A 19,072-nucleotide genomic window follows, 5' to 3' on the forward strand; every position below is an offset into this window, starting at 1 on the left:
TCAACGCAACACTAGCAGCAACCAAACATCAACTCTTAAACATAAATGTTAAAGACAAATTCTCTGCTGCAAGACTCAAGTCTTTGCAGGTTGATTTTTCATTTAAATAAACTAAAATGAGTGGCTGCCTGGAAGGAAGGAAATCCATCTAAAATGTGTTGCATTGTTTGCAGAAGTAATGTACAGTACATGCAGTGAACATACAGAGAACAGGCGTGGGCCTTTAAATGCTCAATTTAAATATGTTTTTCTTTCTGCCCGGGCCTGCTCTCCACTATCGGTTTGCATGTGGTATTTATTACAGTATCTGCACTGAATGAAAACTGTATTATAAACATGAATGTACATAACCATCGTTATATGAAAAAATAACAATGCGAGTACTCACTTTCCTCCACAGAGGGGCAGTTTGTCTCTGGCTGGCTTTACACAGGAACAGAAGATATGAAACAGATCTGGTCTGACTTCTGCGGGCAAAACAGGGAACCTTTAAAAAAATACATATATAATGAAAGCACATCAGATCTGACTCAAATACAGTAAAAAGGTTCTTCTGTTCCTGTGTAAAGGCAGTCTGTGTTGTGTGTATCTATACGAGGGGCGATGGACCTGGTCTACGTTGTACGCTGCAACACTACGGACCGCTTTGTGGAGAACAAATATTTCTTGTTTATAATGTAGAGCAAAGAGAGACTGGAATAGTCCTTGTAAAGTTGTACGAGTACAGTGTCAAATATGTGTCAACAGAGACGACATTATTTTAAAAATTACGTAAGGACAAATTTTAGCTGTGTATATAAATATATATTACTTGTACTTTGTTTTTGAAAATTGCAGAGATATGGAGAAAAAAAGTGGAAATATTTATTGCTCTAAAGATATAAAAAATCTGTTCATGTTGATGGAAAAGGTGTGTCCTGTTGTGTTTGGCTGATTGCACACACACACTCACACACACATTACAGTGGGATGAGGATGAGGATGATTAGGGGTTTAGAAAAACATCCTTCTGAAACAAAGCAGTTCACAAATAACCACAAGATTAAAGGAACACACGAACGGAGATGGAGTCAGGACGAGGTTAGCTTAGCTTAGCATAAAGACTGGAAGCAGGTGGAAACAGCTAGCCTGGCTCTGTCCAAAATGTAAAAGAATGACACCCCGACACCTCTAAAGCTCACTAACTATTAACTAAGAGGCCGTATCTGATTTGTTTAATTTGTGCACAAACAAAAGTGTAAAAACGGGTTTAACAGTTTGTGTTTTTAGTCACAGTTGTGTGGTTTTTCCCTTAAACCTAAAATTAAAATAACTCTGTTGTGACATTTTCATAATATGTTCAACATAAAACATCACACAAAATAAACGAGACACACAACACAGACGGTGTGTGACATTATTTCCATGCAGAGCGGTAGTTGTTGCACATCTCGTCTTGTATTTGTGGTAAAAAATAAATAAAAAAGGAGAGTATCTGCACACGGGATTAATTCTGCATAAATGTTTATGAGTCTCTGCTGTAAACTGGCAGAGAAAATGTTTTCTATAATAATCAGTTGATATGACAAAAAAATACCTAGCAGCGCTCACGATACAATAATAATAATAATAATAACTTTATTATATATTGCACCTTTAAAAACAAAGTTTAAAAAGTGCTTTGACAGAAGAGAGGCAATAAAACAACAGAGAGCTCATTGAGGTCCAACAAAGGAAGACAACACAGAGTTGAACCTAAAACAGTACAACAGATGAAACGGAAACAAATATATATATATATGATTAAAATAAATTAAATAAATTAAATAAATTAAATGAATAAAATGAATAAAATGAATAAAATGAATAAAATGAATAAAATGAATAAAATGAATAAAATGAATAAAATGAATAAAATAAATAAAATAAAAATAATAATAAATAAATATATATATAAAAATAAATAAATAATAAATAAATAAAATAAAGCAGTAAAGCGACGACATCACAGAAAATCCAGTCTGTAAAAATAGGTTTTAAAAATTAGAAATACACCTTTTTTTCTTATTTGGGAGGAGATGTTTTTTGTTTTTTCATTTCTTCCAGGAAAAACAAAACAAACCAAAGTTGTTTGTCACACTTTTATTTTTATGCTGCGCGTCTTATTCTCTTTCTAATTCTGTAGAATTTTTGGAAGATGTTTATTTCTATTAAAATATGAATTCAGCATAATATTCTGCTTCTGCAGTCATCACAGTCAGTTCCTCAGGAGACCAGCAGGTGTCACTGTTTCACACCTGAAACCATCCGAACCCCATTAGAGACTCTTTAGGGCCCCTAAATTTAAAAGGTGAGATGATTGTATGATATGAAACAGTCCATCTTCACAACTAGTGTACTTATGTACGCATTTGGGGTACTTGTACTTCAGTATTACGATTATATGACACTTTATACTGCTCCTCCACTACTTCTCAGAGGTAAATGGTGAATAATAGTAAAAAGTTGAACTGATTAATAAATACTTTTACTTTAACTTCATTTAGTTGGTATTACCTTTAAGTATTTTTTTCGAAAGCAGGGCATGTAATAGTAATGACGTATTTTTACAGTGTGGTATTAGTACTAATAAGTAAATTATCTTAATACTTGATGTTTTTATTCACTCACTATATTTTATTTTTGTATGTATCTATGCGTATTTGTGACGATAAACCACTGCATTTTTTGCATACAAAAATTTTGCAAAATTAATTTTATATAATTATTATTTTATTTTATTTCTTTAACGCTACGAATCACATGTTCAGTGTTTCCGGTCGTACCGGAAGTGCTTCGTCGAGTTTTCGAAACACTGCGGAACGTGTCTGTTGCAGCAGCAAAAGTTCCTAAATGTGGTGAGTTAACGTTGATTTTAAACATATAAATTAATTCGAGATATTATCAGCAACAAATGTGTCCGTTAACGATTTTAAAAAACAAACTGACACCGAGACAAACGGTTTGTAGATCCGGTAATTGAAAGGTTAAAGAGTGACCGGTACGCTAACCGAGTCTTTAGCTTAGCTAACTTTCTCTACGGAGAAACGGCGTCTGATGCTAACGATAGCTGTTAGCTGGCTGGTGGTTAGTAAGGAGTGCGCAGGTGTCAGTAGCGAGCTAGCTAGCTAGCTTAGCTTCAGTTTGTTCCGTTAAAGGCAACGACGGTAGCTTCAGTAATGTCTGGTTGTTTTGTTTAGTTAGCCGTTAGCTGTTAGCCGTTAGCCGTTACAACAGGTCTGTTAATGTGTCACTGAGTCTCAGTGTTTAACGTTACATCTGCACAGATATAACATCGTGTAACTGTTGATTATTAACTTTAACTGTCTCTTAAGGAAGAGTAACGTTACGTTTATTTGCAGTTGTGTAAGAAGTACTCAGTACTCTGAAGTAAAAGTAGAAATACTGCAGTCTAACAATACTCAATTAAATTAAAAGTCCTGGTTTCAAAATGTAAACCAGTAAAATCAACTGGTTGTATTTCTCTTCCATGATTATAATTAATTCATTGTATTTATTTAAAACATTTTTTATTTTTTTATTTTATTTTATCTAGCTATTTTATGTGTTTTTATTGAATTTATTATTATTTTTAAATGTTACTTTTATTACTAGGTTTGATAATATTAATATCTCGTATATGAAAATTAATTGAGCATCATTTATTTTTGAATAAAAGTACAAAAGTGTAATTCACTGTTTGTATTTATCTTCCATTATTAAATCATCATTCTATTTCTTAAAATAATTTTATTAATATATAGTGTTTTTATTTATTTTATTATTATTTTTAGGCTTTTTTATTATAGGTTTACTATCATTAATATAAATAAATTGAGCATCATTCATTTTTTTCATAAAACAAATCTTTACAAAAGTACAATTAGTAAAATCTACTTTAAGTATAAAAAGTAAAAGTACTTCTAATGCAGAATAAACCTTTTTACATTAATATTATTATAAAGCATGTTATTCTGTTTTCATCACTTTTTAAAACATTTAAGGGCAGTTTAATGTTGTTTTTCAGTGTGGAGCCAAATTTAGATACTCTGTATAATATTCAGTGTTAGTAGTATAGTACTACTCTAGTACTGCATTATATCGTAAATATCATTATTTAAGTCCTTGAACACACCATGTGTTTAGAGATTCTGGCTCCAATAATCTGTATTTGTGGAGTTCAGAGGGTGAAGTATGTAAACACAGTTCTTTTCCTCTTCCAGAGCGACTTCCTCCGGCTGGCTGGTTGAACAGAGAGCAATGGCCGACCCAGAGCTCCTGCTGGACTCCAGCATTCGGATGTGGGTGGTGCTGCCCATCGTCTTCATCACCTTCTTCGTGGGGATCATCCGTCACTACGTCACCCAGCTGCTGCACAGCGACAAGAAGGTCGACCTGGAGCAGGTCTCTGACAGGTGAGACGACGTCCAGTGGCTCTGAAGATGTTTTCATCTGAAGATGATATATTCAGACTAATGAGTTCATGTAGACGTGTCGTCACTGTTGTAGTGATGCTGCAGAACGATCTGGTTCTGAACTAATCTGAGGTCGTGTTGTTGTTTCTCTTCAGTCAGGTTCTCCTACGCAGCCGCATCCTCCGAGAGAACGGAAAGTACATCCCCCGACAGGTGAGAGACCACGATCATATTACGATCATATTATTTATATATATATATATATATATATATATATATATATATATATATATATATATATATAATATGTATCATAGACATTTATATTAAACCCTGCAGGACTCCAGCAGACGTGTGTCTGTATATACAGTAAAGAGAGTTGATCTGTTGTGTGTCTTCATGTTTTCATGTTCAGTCGTTCGCGATGAGGAAACATTACTTCAACGACGCAGAGACCGGCTTCTTCAAGAAGGTCAAGAGGAAGGTCGTCCCCAAGAACCCCATGACAGGTGAGTTAGTCTGTTAAAACACACAGTTCAAAAGATTAGGAAATAAAAGATTGTGTCTTTATTGATGAATAAATCTCTTCATTATTATCTTTACTGATGTATAATAATGTTCTTAGAGCTCGTGTTAGATAAACATCTCCTTCAAACTACTGGATTTATTCAAGTTTATCACCAAAACTACATTTTAGAAACGCATCATGATAACGTTATAATGTACCTTCAGCCAGTACTCATGTTCACTGAGCAGAACCTGAAGGCATCATAATGTAACTGAAGTGAACCTCCGTTGGTTAGCCGTTAGCGGTGCTGCTAACGTTACTAGCTCTCCTCCTGTTGGTTAGCCGTTAGCGGTGCTGCTAACGTTACTAGCTCTCCTCCTGTTGGTTAGCCGTTAGCGGTGCTGCTAACGTTACTAGCTCTCCTCCTGTTGGTTTAAACACTTGTTGGTTGTTTACAATGAAACATGATCAGAGATCAGAGACTAGAAATAAACCTTTATTTACACTGTGATGGTTGACGTTAAACCTTTATTTACACTGTGATGGTTGACGTTGAACAGACACCAGCATGCTGACTGACATGATGAAGGGAAACCTCACCAACGTGCTGCCCATGATTGTGATTGGTGGATGGATCAACTGGGCGTTCTCTGGATTCGTCATAAGTGAGTTCATGAACACATTAACACCACCGTACAGTGGTCATGTTGATGTGGTCCACTAGGGGGCATCGCTGCTGTGTGAAGCTCAGTTTATTCTCACTGTAGTGATGAAAATGATAAGTTATGATCTGCAGGTGGTGGCGGCGTTTGGTCCATCATTCTGAATCTCTGTAACTTGATCACGTGATAACAACTCTATTTATTTGTCTGACGATTAAACAAAGAAGGACAATTTGCTTTTAGACACTTTATAAAGTTAAAAATCTTCATTTGATCGTCGTGTTTGTTTGCTGTTTGTTTGCTGTTTGTTTGCTTGCTGGTTGTTTACTGGTTGTTTACTGGTTGCTTGCTGGTTGTTTACTGGTTGTTTACTGGTTGTTTACTGGTTGTTTACTGGCTGTTTACTGGTTGTTTACTGTTTGTTTACTGTTTGTTTACTGGTTGTTTACTGGTTGTTTACTGGCTGTTTACTGGCTGTTTAACTGGTTGTTTTCTGGTTGTTTACATGGTGTTTGTTGTCGTCGTGCAGCTAAGGTCCCGTTCCCTCTGACTCTGAGGTTCAAGCCGATGTTGCAGCGAGGAATCGACCTGCTGTCACTGGACGCCTCCTGGTAAAGAAACACTGTAACGTCCCACCGGACCATGAACACAACACGACAATAATAACTGCATAAATAACAGAGCAGTGTTTTATTTCTATTATTAAATATGTTTAACCTCAACAAGAAGTTATTAATTAGCTGTTTATTGTTTAGCAGAGACCCAAAACCATCATATGAACTAATACAGACGCACTTTATTATTATATATGATTAATATTCACGTCACTGTCTGTGATTAATAAAGATGTGATAAAAAGTGTCACTGTGACGTTGAAATACAAAATGAAAAAGGTTAAATAAGCATTAAAATGATCCTGATTATTTCATAACGGGGTGAGTTTGTACATGTTTGTTTATTTCTTAATGTCCTGTTTCTTTATTTAATGTTTCATATCTGTTGATCCTTCAGGGTGAGTTCAGCGTCGTGGTATTTCCTGAATGTGTTTGGTCTGAGGAGCATGTACAGCCTCATCCTGGGACAAGACAACGGTGAGTTCTTCTTCTTCTTATTCAACTAATAAAGAACGTTTCCTTATTTCAACGTATTCGTAGGTTTTTAGTAATAATCATCACTTCTAAACTAATAACATCAATTCTTCTAGAAGACATACAACCAAGAGAAACATGTGATTAATAATATATATATATATATAATATTAATATTATATATTAAAATAATAATTTCTGTAAATGTGTAAATAAAGTTTTTTTTGGTTCAAAGCTGCCGACCAATCACGGGTCATGCAGGACCAGATGACGGGCGCTGCCATGGCGATGCCCCCCGACCCCAACAAGGCTTTTAAGGTGAGACAGAAACACAAAGAATCCACGGTTCATATGTTCAAGAACAAAGATATTATTCATATTAAACTATTTATAGAGTTAGATTTCAGCAGGATTGTTTCTGATGTCAGTGATTCAAACATTTCCAATAACTCCACAGAGTGTTTTTAAAGAAGTAAAGTCAGTATTTACTGACAAAACATCAATGCAATCATTTCCAAAATTCATGTTTCTAGCCATCAATATTCGGCTTCGATTAATTTCTGTTGGCATTGCAGAAACATTTAGTGATATATCATATTAATAAGTTTCTTTTCTTTAGTGTAGAATCGCCTGAAAATAACAACCGTTGTGTGTTTGTTAGTTTAGCATGAGTCATCATTTTTCTACAGGAGCCCAGAACGGACAAACCCAAGAAGTTTCACCACTAGAGGCTCCAGATTCTACTCACGAGACCTTTAGTCCCCAAAAACCTCCTAATTTAATCCCTCACGTCTTCATTTAATCCCTCACGTCTTCATTTAATCCCTCACGTCTTCATTTAATCCCTCACGTCTTCATTTAATCCCTCACGTCTTCATTTAATCCCTCACGTCTACATTTAATCCCTCTTCATTTAATCCCTCACGTCTTCATTTAATCCCTCATTTCTTCATTTAATCCCTCACGTCTTCATTTAATCCCTCACGTCTACATTTAATCCCTCACGTCTTCATTTAATCCCTCACGTCTACATTTAATCCCTCTTCATTTAATCCCTCACGTCTTCATTTAATCCCTCACGTCTACATTTAATCCCTCACGTCTACATTTAATCCCTCACGTCTACATTTAATCCCTCTTCATTTAATCCGTCACGTCTACATTTAATCCCTCACGTCTTCATTTAATCCGTCACGTCTACATTTAATCCCTCACGTCTACATTTAATCCCTCACGTCTTCATTTAATCCCTCACGTCTTCATTTAATCCCTCACGTCTTCATTTAATCCCTCACGTCTACATTTAATCCCTCTTCATTTAATCCCTCACGTCTTCATTTAATCCCTCACGTCTACATTTAATCCCTCTTCATTTAATCCGTCACGTCTTCATTTAATCCCTCTTCATTTAATCCCTCACGTCTACATTTAATCCCTCACGTCTACATTTAATCCCTCTTCATTTAATCCCTCACGTCTTCATTTAATCCCTCACGTCTTCATTTAATCCCTCACGTCTTCATTTAATCCGTCACGTCTTCATTTAATCCCTCTTCATTTAATCCCTCACGTCTACATTTAATCCCTCTTCATTTAATCCGTCACGTCTTCATTTAATCCCTCACGTCTTCATTTAATCCCTCACGTCTACATTTAATCCCTCACGTCTACATTTAATCCCTCTTCATTTAATCCCTCACGTCTTCATTTAATCCCTCACGTCTTCATTTAATCCCGGGTGTAGTTTGATGCATGAAGTTTTATTCCATGAAGCGATACTTTAGAAACATTTGAGGATCAGAGGTTCACCTGATGACTCACTGATGAACACATTAGGTTTCTGAAGGTAAACGATCACGAGACGGTGATTCTAGTTTTACAATATTTTAAAGACAATAATATAAAAAGACATTCGGTCCTAAAAGCTCAGCTGTTTATATCGTATGAAAACATAATGTTCACAGAACAACAAAACCCTCTAATGATCTCTAATAATACATATTATACTTGTGTGTTTATATACATAAATATAATGAACCTCATGTTGACCCGAATGGAACTGACTTGTACTAAACGTTTGTGTGTCAGAGCGAGTGGGAGGCGCTGGAGATCGTGGAGCACAAGTGGGCTCTGGAGAACGTGGAGGAGGACCTGATGTCCAGAGACCTGAACTTTGGGACCTTCTTCAGCCAGGACATCAAGTCCACCATGTTCTAGGAGGAACCGGGGCCTCTGTGAAAGGTTCTGGAACCCAGCGTACACAAACATTATTCACTTTCTGCCTTTTCTTTTGTTCGTCGGCCTTAAGAAGTGTAACTGCTCTGAGTTTTGCCTTCAGATGTTCAGATTAATAATAATTATAATAATAATTAGACTTGTTGCTCACTTTTGATTGTCGATAAATTAGGACGCAGACAGTTTTTATTAAACATTCCGACAGTAAGTAGTAAGTAAGCATTAAATGGACCTGCTGATCACTCTCTAGTGTCATTAAGAGGTTCTTATACATTATTGTTTTTAATGTACGTTAAGTTAACTTTGTACCGAGTTTCCAATTAGATATTTGCTGTTTTTGTGTATTCGGGGTTCCAGGCCACCGGTTCTCTAGTTGTTCTAGAATGGTTCTAACCAGAATGTTCCAGAACCTCGTGAACCAGACGGATCCTCTCAGGAAGACGTTTCTCTTTTTAGACGACGACGGGACAGAAACAGAGTGAACTTTTCTCCACTTTAAATAAACGTTACGTCACAACCGACCGACTCCTCTCGTCTCTGAACCGCGATGCCTTCACTGACACCTCGGAAGAAAAGAGACCGCAACTTGTATTTTGGTTTTGAGGCTCATTCTGTAAAAAAGAAAAGCACGACTAATATGAATATTTAAGACCAGATGTTAACCGTGTTTGTTATTAAAGATATTATTCATCCACATCAGAGTGAAGCAGCATAAAGTCAAATGAGCCTCTTGATCATAGTCAGTAAACAGCAGAGCTTAAAGATGAATATGAAGAACTATAAAATCATATTTAACTTTTTTAACCTTAAACCTCAGACCTACAGAAACTAAACAAAGTTAAAAGTGTAAAAAGCGTCTCCGGTCTCGTCGTGATAATAATCGTCCTTTATTCATATCAAAAGATTGAAAGTACAATAAAATATTTTCATCTGATATTTGACAGGAAGACCAAAGAAAGAAATCAGCCCAAGCTCCGCCCAGCAACAACAATAATAATATGAATACATCTCTTACAATACAAAAATACTGTACACAGAGCTGCTCCTAGGATCAGTGAGCGCTCAACACTAAACCTCCGTCAAATCATCTCAAAGCTTCACCTATAAATATGAAAAATAAACACGTCGTCGACCAACAACTCAAAACAAACTGACGTCGTGTGACCGCCCAACTCCTTCCATTAAAAAAATAAATACCAGAAAAACAACCAAAATATACAAAGACGTGAATTAACTTCTCTTCCCCGGCAGCTTTGTTCAATATTAAATGATCTGCTATAAACACACCGATTACCCAGAATCCCTTTCACTCGGCTCCTCGGGCCGCTTCAATGAGTTTAATACAAAGAAGTGCTTTCACCTAAAAACATGGAAAAGTTATTAATCTGCAGACAAAGTTCAGGTTAAACTAATTTATGTGAATATTTAAGAGCTTCTACTTTTTTGTAATATTGGATGTTTGTTTTTAATAAACTACGTTAACACGTCTTCTGTAATTTATAAATATATAACTCGTGTTTATAGCTTTTAAATATTTTATATCAAATATGGAACCTTGAGTTTTATTTTAGTTTCTGTTAAATATCTTTTATTATGTTTAAACGATGCGTTATAAAACTGAAGTTTTAAAAACGAACTAAATACTTTTTAAAGCAAATTATTTAGATTTTATTTTGAAAATCCATGAATTCATCTAAAGACAAAGTTGATCTTTGTGTTTCTTTCTTTACTTTCGAGTTGTAATAACGCATCATTTAAACATATTTAAATAGATGAAGATCAAATTAGTTCACTGGATGAATTATTGATCATAAATATTGTTGCTGATAATCAGTAGAAAGCAGATTAACCGTCGCTCAGACTACCTGAGGATCAAACGTTTCATCGTTTACAGATGAAAGACGAGCCGACGACGTTTTGAGGGAAAAGAAGTAATCAGAGAAAGTTCAAGTGTTGTTGGAAAATAATAATTAAAAAACAAAAAGAATCCCGTTGTTCTCATGAAGGAGAGAAAGAAAACCCGTTACTGTGAAGAAGCATTCAACTCAATCAAGTGATCATTTAGTCCGTTTCCATAGAGGCGGAGGAGGAGGCGGCGCCCAGCTCTGCAGCGTTGTCGTCGTCCTTACAGGAAGTGATGTCGTTGGCGGGCTGAGTAGAGGAGGAGGCGGGGCTGCTGGTGGGGGGGGGCAGGCTGGGTGTTCTGATCCGGTCCTGTCGATGGTAGAACAGCACGTAGGCAGCGTTGGTCTGTGGGACGACGGAGAGAGTTTAGCTTCTACTGCAGGAGATGGAACCACGCTTTGCTCTTTAATGTTGCCTCCAGCTTCATATTTATGACAAAAACATTTCTGTTATAAATACTTGAAGTGACATCAGATTAAAGTAAGTTGTGTCACTCACCATGATCTGGTCCTCTCTGGCGTACGTCACCTTACTGTCGTCAAAGTAGTACCACTGACCGTTGTCCTTGTTCCACGCATAGCTGGTGTCTGCAGGAACACACACACACACACACACACGGCCATGAGTGTACAAGGACATGAAAAGAGGACGTGACCTCATAGAGTCGTCATCACAGGGACCTACAGTGACCGTCTCTGAGCCCTCCGTAGTGATTGGACACGGCGATGAGGTCATAGCGGCTCGGAGGCTCCCCATTGGACAGACTCTTCCTCAGGAGGCAGCCGGAGAAGTCCAGGTCTCTGCAACACAACAAACAACCTGTTATTATATCGTGTGTGTGTGTGTGTGTGTGTGTGTGTGTGTGTGTACCTGAGGGGGAAGTCCACGATGCTGTCCAGCTTCTCTCTGGTGAACTTTGTGTAGGAGAACCTCTTGAGGTGGATGATGAGAACCTCCGGTAGAGACCAGAGGTCCAGCTTCTTAGTGGCCAGCTGGTGCTTCTTACACACCGGACAGTACCTGAAAACACACACACATCAGTTACCTGTCTCATTTCTACCACGTAGAGGGAGTGTGTGTGTGTGTGTGTGAGAGAGAGTGTGTTACCATGGGTTCTCCTCCTCCAGTGTTTCCACAGTGGTGAACAGCTCGATACACTCCTGCAGCTGGACCGTGGTCTGCTGCTGAGGAACCTCCATACTGGCGTGTTTCACATACTTCTACAGAGCAGGAGGAAGGAGAGAGGAAGCAGAGGTGAGGAAGATGTTTCCTTCACGTTCTCTCTGCACGGAAGGTGCTGGGAAGTCTCCTACATCACTTTGGGAAAGTTTTGACACGCTATACTATACTATGACTTTTTATAACACGCTATACTGTGACTTTTTACAACACGCTATACTGTGACTTTTTACAACACGCTGTACTGTGACTTTTTACAACACGCTATACTGTGACTTTTTATAACACGCTGTACTGTGACTTTTTATAACACGCTGTACTGTGACTTTTTATAACACGCTGTACTGTGACTTTTTATAACACGCTATACTGTGACTTTTTATAACACGCTGTACTGTGACTTTTTATAACACGCTGTACTGTGACTTTTTATAACACGCTGTACTGTGACTTTTTATAACACGCTGTACTGTGACTTTTTATAACACGCTATACTGTGACTTTTTATAACACGCTGTACTGTGACTTTTTATAACACGCTGTACTGTGACTTTTTATAACACGCTGTACTGTGACTTTTTATAACACGCTGTACTGTGACTTTTTATAACACGCTATACTGTGACTTTTTATAACACGCTGTACTGTGACTTTTTATAACACGCTATACTGTGACTTTTTATAACACGCTGTACTGTGACTTTTTATAACACGCTGTACTGTGACTTTTTATAACACGCTATACTGTGACTTTTTATAACACGCTGTACTGTGACTTTTTATAACACGCTGTACTGTGACTTTTTATAACACGCTGTACTGTGACTTTTTATAACACGCTGTACTGTGACTTTTTATAACACGCTGTACTGTGACTTTTTATAACACGCTATACTGTGACTTTTTATAACACGCTGTACTGTGACTTTTTATAACACGCTGTACTGTGACTTTTTATAACACGCTGTACTGTGACTTTTTATAACACGCTGTACTGTGACTTTTTATAACACGCTGTACTGTGACTTTTTATAACACGCTGTACTGTGACTTTTTAGAACACGCTGTACTGTGACTTTTTAGAACACGCTGTACTGTGACTTTTTAGAACACGCTGTACTGTGACTTTTTATAACACGCTGTACTGTGACTTTTTATAACACGCTGTACTGTGACTTTTTATAACACGCTATACTGTGACTTTTTAGAACACGCTGTACTGTGACTTTTTAGAACACGCTGTACTGTGACTTTTTAGAACACGCTGTACTGTGACTTTTTATAACACGCTGTACTGTGACTTTTTATAACACGCTGTACTGTGACTTTTTATAACACGCTATACTGTGACTTTTTATAACACGCTGTACTGTGACTTTTTAGAACACGCTGTACTGTGACTTTTTATAACACGCTGTACTGTGACTTTTTATAACACGCTGTACTGTGACTTTTTATAACACGCTGTACTGTGACTTTTTATAACACGCTGTACTGTGACTTTTTATAACACGCTGTACTGTGACTTTTTATAACACGCTATACTGTGACTTTTTATAACACGCTGTACTGTGACTTTTTATAACACGCTGTACTGTGACTTTTTATAACACGCTGTACTGTGACTTTTTATAACACGCTGTACTGTGACTTTTTATAACACGCTGTACTGTGACTTTTTATAACACGCTGTACTGTGACTTTTTATAACACGCTGTACTGTGACTTTTTAGAACACGCTGTACTGTGACTTTTTAGAACACGCTGTACTGTGACTTTTTAGAACACGCTGTACTGTGACTTTTTAGAACACGCTGTACTGTGACTTTTTAGAACACGCTGTACTGTGACTTTTTAGAACACGCTGTACTGTGACTTTTTATAACACGCTGTACTGTGACTTTTTATAACACGCTGTACTGTGACTTTTTATAACACGCTGTACTGTGACTTTTTATAACACGCTGTACTGTGACTTTTTATAACACGCTGTACTGTGACTTTTTATAACACGCTGTACTGTGACTTTTTATAACACGCTGTACTGTGACTTTTTATAACACGCTGTACTGTGACTTTTTATAACACGCTGTACTGTGACTTTTTATAACACGCTGTACTGTGACTTTTTAGAACACGCTGTACTGTGACTTTTTATAACACGCTGTACTGTGACTTTTTATAACACGCTATACTGTGACTTTTTATAACACGCTGTACTGTGACTTTTTATAACACGCTGTACTGTGACTTTTTATAACACGCTGTACTGTGACTTTTTATAACGCGCTGTACTGTGACTTTTTATAACGCGCTGTACTGTGACTTTTTATAACACGCTGTACTGTGACTTTTTATAACACGCTATACTGTGACTTTTTATAACACGCTGTACTGTGACTTTTTATAACACGCTGTACTGTGACTTTTTATAACACGCTGTACTGTGACTTTAAAAAAAAAAAAGATAGTACATTGATGGTGAGCGATTACATTGCAGCCCGTTGAGCAGCTGCTATCTGCTAAATACCAGATTTACCATTTAATGTAAAGACACGCTCACACTGACCTCGGCCTCGTTCTCATTGTAGAATCTCTTCTTCATCTCAGGGTCCCAGTCGATGGCCACGTAGGGCTGAGCTGAGGAGAGACGGAACATTTCAATCAGACGGTGAATGTGGAAACATCTGATCTATGTTTGATGCAGAATGATACAGATGTACTGTGACCTACAGCTGACAGACATGTTCAACTGGAGCAGCAGCTTCTCACTGTTCCTGCACGGAGCATCTCGTTTTTCAGTTGTTTAAAACATCAATATTGTTCAAATGAACCCAGAACAGGAGAAGTGTTGCTTTTAAAATTCTGAACCCCAAAACGGGATGGAAAACTACACCGTTTATCACAGCCAGGAGCTGTAGAAATCAGTTCATCAGTCATAAACGTCGTCTTTTGCGTAGAGTCTTAATCGTCATTATGTTATTCATTTAAAAATGTTGTAGTTCTGTGTTTCACTCGGCTACAGGACAAACAAGAGGGCACCAGGAACTGTTGTCATGAATAATGTAAAGAGGGTCTGTGTGTGTGTGTGTGTGTGTGTGTGTGTGGGCCTACAGCTGAAGGACACGGCGCTCCCTCCCTCCCCCGTTCCTCTCTCCGTCGTCCCGTTGGAGTTCACCGCCTGGATGGTGAACAGACTCTTCCTCCTCTTGCGACACGCCTTTCTCTTCGCCGGCTGCTCATTGGCCGGCAGGCTCGGAGAACACGCCTCCTCCTGCTTGTCTTCTTCTTTTTCTTCTTCTTCTGTGGTCTCGCACGGCAGATGCGGTTGCTCTGCTGGTGGCTCTGCGTCGGCGGTGCCGCTCGAGTCCCCGCTGGGGGTGCCGGCGTCAGCGTTGCTGGTGCCGGCACTGCAGACCGGCTCGGTCTGGTTCTCGGTCTGGTTCTCGGTCTGGTTCTCGGGCTCTGTGTCGTCCAATGAGGGCTGCGTGTGGTTGACGTCGGGGCGGCCCTTGGCGGCAGCGCTCTCGTCTGATTGGCTGTTTGTCGACGAATCGGCGCAGCAGGGTTGTGTTTGAGACGGCCCGGCTTTCTCCGCGTCCTCCTGCTCCTCCTCTGGAAAACAGAACAGAACCAATCAGAGAGAAGCAGCTGGAACTAAAAACATGAAGATCAATGAGATGCGTTTACTGATGTCAGCGCTGCTTTAATAAACATTATTATGATTATGATTAATGTCAGACTATACCGTCACTGATGCCGTTGGTCTGGGTCTTGTACAGCTCCTCCTCCTCCTCCTCCTCCTCCTCGTCTTCCTCCTCTTCCTCTTCCTCCAACTCCTCAGAGGGATCGGGAGGACGCACATAGCGCCTGCGCACACACACACATACACCGTAGTAATATATATAGTTTAAAGTTAAACCCACAGACTCTGTGTGTGTATATATGTACAGTGGGGCAAAAAAGTATTTAGTCAGCCACCAATTGTGCAAGTTCTCCCACTTAAAAAGATGAGAGGCCTGTAATTTTCATCATAGGTACACTTCAACTAACCATCTCTCATCTTTTTAAGTGGGAGAACTTGCACAATTGGTGGCTGACTAAATACTTTTTTGCCCCACTGTATGTGTGTGTGTGTGTGTGTGTCTCTCACGTCAGCCTCTGCAGGAACAGCTTGTAGAGCTCCTCTCTGCTGCAGCAGCTTCGTGGGACACTGAGCAGCAGCGGATGTCCGAACAGAGACGTCCCGTACGAGCTGCTGCCGGAGCCGTAGTCTCTGTAGTGGGAGCGCTCCCTCAGGTAGAGCGCCAGCAGCACCTGCTCCTCCTGCTGCTCCTCCAGCACGCTCAGCTCGTACCTGAACACACCGCGGCCACAATTAAAAAATTCATACACGACTGTGTCTTCATGGAGCGGTGAGCAGCGGCGGGTTTTCTTACACAAAGATGTCGTCTCGGTCCAGAATGCAGCTCAGACATTCATCAGCGTTGTAGATCTTATAGAAACGGTGGTTGAACACGTCAGCTACCACCATCTGACACAAACACACACACACACACACACACACACGCACACACACACGCACACACACACACACACACACACAAAAGACTTTGATATAATTTTATGTAGATATTTCAGTTTTCTTCTTAACCTAATTAAATAATAATACAATTGAAAAAAATTGAATTAATATAAATAAAAATAAATTTTATTTATATTAAAAAACAAAAAATATTAAATAAATAATAAATACAAAAAATAAATACAAAAAATGTAAAAATAATAATATTAAATGAAACACACACACACTGACCTGTGTGGAAGGTAAGTTGGTCATCTCTGACAGAGCAGAGCAGAGGTCAGCAACCTTTCCTGCTTTAGGAACCACGACACGATGCTGCAGACACACACACACACACACACACACACACATTAATATCATACTCATATCCTTAAGGTTTCCTGACACTCCACCACCACTTTCTCAGTTTTTCAGTAGAGAAACAGACGTTACCTGTGCAGGTTTGGCGTAGGGGTCCAGAGACACAAAGAAGACCTCCATGACGCGCTCCTTGCTGACAGGAAGTGGGACGCTCAGGTAGCAGAAGGGGTCGAAGGTGACGGAGACCTTGTGGCACTCGGGACAGACGAGCGTGGACTTGAAGAGGCCGTGAAACGTGTCGACGATCACCGAGTCGTTCCGCCGGCGGTGGTTCCGCCACGCCTCCTCGGCCACTTCCTGTGGGACAGGAAGAGGAAGTCTTAATACCGTGTCCATCAACTGGAAGTCAGTCTGAACACATTCAAACTGAGCCGAGCGTGTCGGCCGTTCCTCGGCTCACCTGGTCTGGTCGTCCTTCGGCGTCCCGCAGCTCGATGTACTCTTTGTTCTTGACCCGGTTCAGGTCTTCGTGCAGTCCGTCCAGCAGGAAGGAGAGCAGCTCCTGACTGTCGTGTTGCTGGTAACCCAGAAACTGAGACGCAAAGTGTCCCACCTTCGTCTGCACCGACACACGAACACAAGACAATGAGACAAAATACAGGAAACATAGTGAGACACGTTCGTTCAAGTCAGTTCTCCAGTTTAACAGAGTCTGAAGTGTCACGTTCCTCTCTGTGTTCTTCATGTTCTCTGTAACATGAAGTTCTGCTCCTCTATGAAACAGAACCATCATGATAGAAGCCAAGACAAAAACAACATAACCTATAGATCAACATGTTTCAAGTGTCTACAAGTGTTACCACCTGTTACTGATAAACGTTGTAGTTTTGGTGATTGTTTAAAGCATGTTTGTCCTCCGGTGGGCTGTGGGGTTCAGAGTTAACTTCCAGAAGTGTTTGTAGTGTTTTCTTTCTGTTAACGAGATGAAAGAGGCACAGAAACCGCTCCGCACCTCCACAGCTTCAGGGTGTCATCCTCCCTGACGTGTGTTTGTAATCAGTGACTCATCAGTTTCTCGCGTCGTTACCTTGAAGACGCGCGGCACCACCGAGTAATGCCTCCCGGACCACATCTGCTTGATGATGTCGGCGTAGGCCTCGGCGATCTCGCCCTTCATGCCCAGAGGGTTGGTGAAGTTCAGCTCCTCCAGGTAGGAGCTCAGCAGGAAGTACTCCGTCAGAGGAGGAGTGTTGCTCAGACACTGCAGAGGAGACGAGGAGGAGGAGGAGGAGGAGTTAGGAGGAAGAGGTTCAAACGTGATTTATTACCTCAGTAAACATTGTAAACATGAGTTTATGGTCTCAATCTCTAGTTTCAAGTCTTCTTCAATACAGCATGATGTTCATTTAGTACATTATGGTCCATTTAGAGTCAAACAGACCATAAAGCAGGGGATGCTTTAGGGGCGGGGCTACACGGTGATTGACAGGTCTCTACCAGAGACGTATACGGCGTCTCTACGTCACTCCTCCTCAGTCCACATATGGTCACTTCCTGTTGACTGGTTGTGAAAAAGCCAAGAGTGGTCTGATCCTTTCCTACGATGGTGAAGTAATGACCCGCCCTACACGCCCTCTGATTGGCTTAACCTCATATTTATAATCAATCTCACTCCCCGTGTCTAAACCAAACCAACGAAGACTCTTGGATCAGAAAAATAAGATGGCGAACTTATGGTGTGCGTGTGTGTGTGTGCGTGTGCGTGTGTGTTACCTGCAGAGCAGAGTTCATGAAGCAGGTGTTTCCCAGGTTGGTGAGGCCACAGACTCCCGGTTGTCCTCGATATGAGTCCTGATCCTCCACAGAGTTCCTCCTGAAGGTTCAGAGCAGAGAGTGAGACTGAGTTCAGATCAGCTCTAAGGAGCGTTCACAAGAGGAAGAGGAAGAGGAAGAGGAGGAAGAGGATTGAAATGAAGTGGACTAAAAGCAGATGTTTAGATTTCATGAAGATCAGTTGATCTTTGTGAATTATTGATGAGTCTTCTAATTTAAAGAAACTTTTCTTTTGTTTTCTAGCAAAGTCTGCAGAATTGAAGAAGTGAATTCCCTTTTAGTTTCACATTGAACACAAACAGTCTGGACTCTACTCATCATATCACATTGGTGTGAACAACTAA

At 39.6% G+C, this 19,072-nt stretch overlaps 2 protein-coding genes and 2 long non-coding RNA genes across 4 annotated transcripts in view; 3 read left to right on the forward strand and 1 right to left on the reverse strand.

Moving 5' to 3' along the window:
- Positions 1 to 2,765: 2,765 nt before the first annotated feature.
- On the forward strand, positions 2,766 to 9,445 carry LOC142960139 (ER membrane protein complex subunit 3). Its single transcript, XM_076101782.1, has 9 exons — positions 2,766 to 2,876; positions 4,242 to 4,433; positions 4,589 to 4,646; positions 4,849 to 4,942; positions 5,502 to 5,606; positions 6,133 to 6,214; positions 6,615 to 6,694; positions 6,927 to 7,009; positions 8,780 to 9,445. Exons 2-9 carry the CDS (start codon positions 4,279 to 4,281, stop codon positions 8,906 to 8,908), a joined length of 786 nt encoding a protein of 261 aa, XP_075957897.1. The 5' UTR covers positions 2,766 to 2,876; positions 4,242 to 4,278; the 3' UTR covers positions 8,909 to 9,445.
- Positions 9,446 to 9,640: 195 nt separating this feature from the next.
- Positions 9,641 to 19,072, forward strand: part of LOC142960150 (uncharacterized) — an 11,085-nt gene continuing 1,653 nt past the window's right edge. Inside the window, exons 1-2 of the long non-coding RNA XR_012956288.1 lie at positions 9,641 to 12,085; positions 14,621 to 14,681. This is a non-coding gene — a long non-coding RNA (uncharacterized LOC142960150). The remainder of the gene's footprint in view (positions 12,086 to 14,620; positions 14,682 to 19,072) is intronic.
- The window catches only part of usp11 (ubiquitin specific peptidase 11), an 18,601-nt gene continuing 9,326 nt past the window's right edge, over positions 9,798 to 19,072 (reverse strand). Inside the window, exons 7-21 of the mRNA XM_076101703.1 lie at positions 18,669 to 18,768; positions 17,983 to 18,156; positions 17,356 to 17,514; positions 17,028 to 17,252; positions 16,827 to 16,910; positions 16,450 to 16,544; positions 16,164 to 16,367; positions 15,759 to 15,880; positions 15,125 to 15,625; positions 14,580 to 14,650; positions 11,939 to 12,051; positions 11,702 to 11,851; positions 11,516 to 11,631; positions 11,330 to 11,418; positions 9,798 to 11,176 (exon numbers count right to left, since the gene is read on the reverse strand). Of these exons, the coding sequence (XP_075957818.1) occupies positions 10,988 to 11,176; positions 11,330 to 11,418; positions 11,516 to 11,631; positions 11,702 to 11,851; positions 11,939 to 12,051; positions 14,580 to 14,650; positions 15,125 to 15,625; positions 15,759 to 15,880; positions 16,164 to 16,367; positions 16,450 to 16,544; positions 16,827 to 16,910; positions 17,028 to 17,252; positions 17,356 to 17,514; positions 17,983 to 18,156; positions 18,669 to 18,768 (2,392 nt within the window). The 3' untranslated portion in view covers positions 9,798 to 10,987. The remainder of the gene's footprint in view (positions 11,177 to 11,329; positions 11,419 to 11,515; positions 11,632 to 11,701; positions 11,852 to 11,938; positions 12,052 to 14,579; positions 14,651 to 15,124; positions 15,626 to 15,758; positions 15,881 to 16,163; positions 16,368 to 16,449; positions 16,545 to 16,826; positions 16,911 to 17,027; positions 17,253 to 17,355; positions 17,515 to 17,982; positions 18,157 to 18,668; positions 18,769 to 19,072) is intronic.
- The window catches only part of LOC142960148 (uncharacterized), a 5,234-nt gene continuing 849 nt past the window's right edge, over positions 14,688 to 19,072 (forward strand). The window contains exons 1-2 of the long non-coding RNA XR_012956286.1: positions 14,688 to 18,203; positions 18,675 to 19,072. The exon at positions 18,675 to 19,072 is cut by the window's right edge and continues 849 nt beyond it. This is a non-coding gene — a long non-coding RNA (uncharacterized LOC142960148). The remainder of the gene's footprint in view (positions 18,204 to 18,674) is intronic.

The sequence above is a fragment of the Anarhichas minor genome, unplaced genomic scaffold (genome assembly GCF_050575085.1).
Source record: "Anarhichas minor isolate MPS153535 unplaced genomic scaffold, ASM5057508v1 ptg000003l, whole genome shotgun sequence".
NCBI lineage: Eukaryota > Metazoa > Chordata > Actinopteri > Perciformes > Anarhichadidae > Anarhichas > Anarhichas minor.

Coding starts and splice junctions, on each gene's coding strand:
- LOC142960139 (XM_076101782.1), top strand. CDS start 4,279: ATGGCCGACCCAGAGCTCCTGCTGGACTCCAGCATTCGGATGTGGGTG. Junction 4,434..4,588: donor CTGGAGCAGGTCTCTGACAG/GTGAGACGACGT, acceptor GTTTCTCTTCAG/TCAGGTTCTCCTACGCAGCC. Junction 4,943..5,501: donor CCCCAAGAACCCCATGACAG/GTGAGTTAGTCT, acceptor GACGTTGAACAG/ACACCAGCATGCTGACTGAC.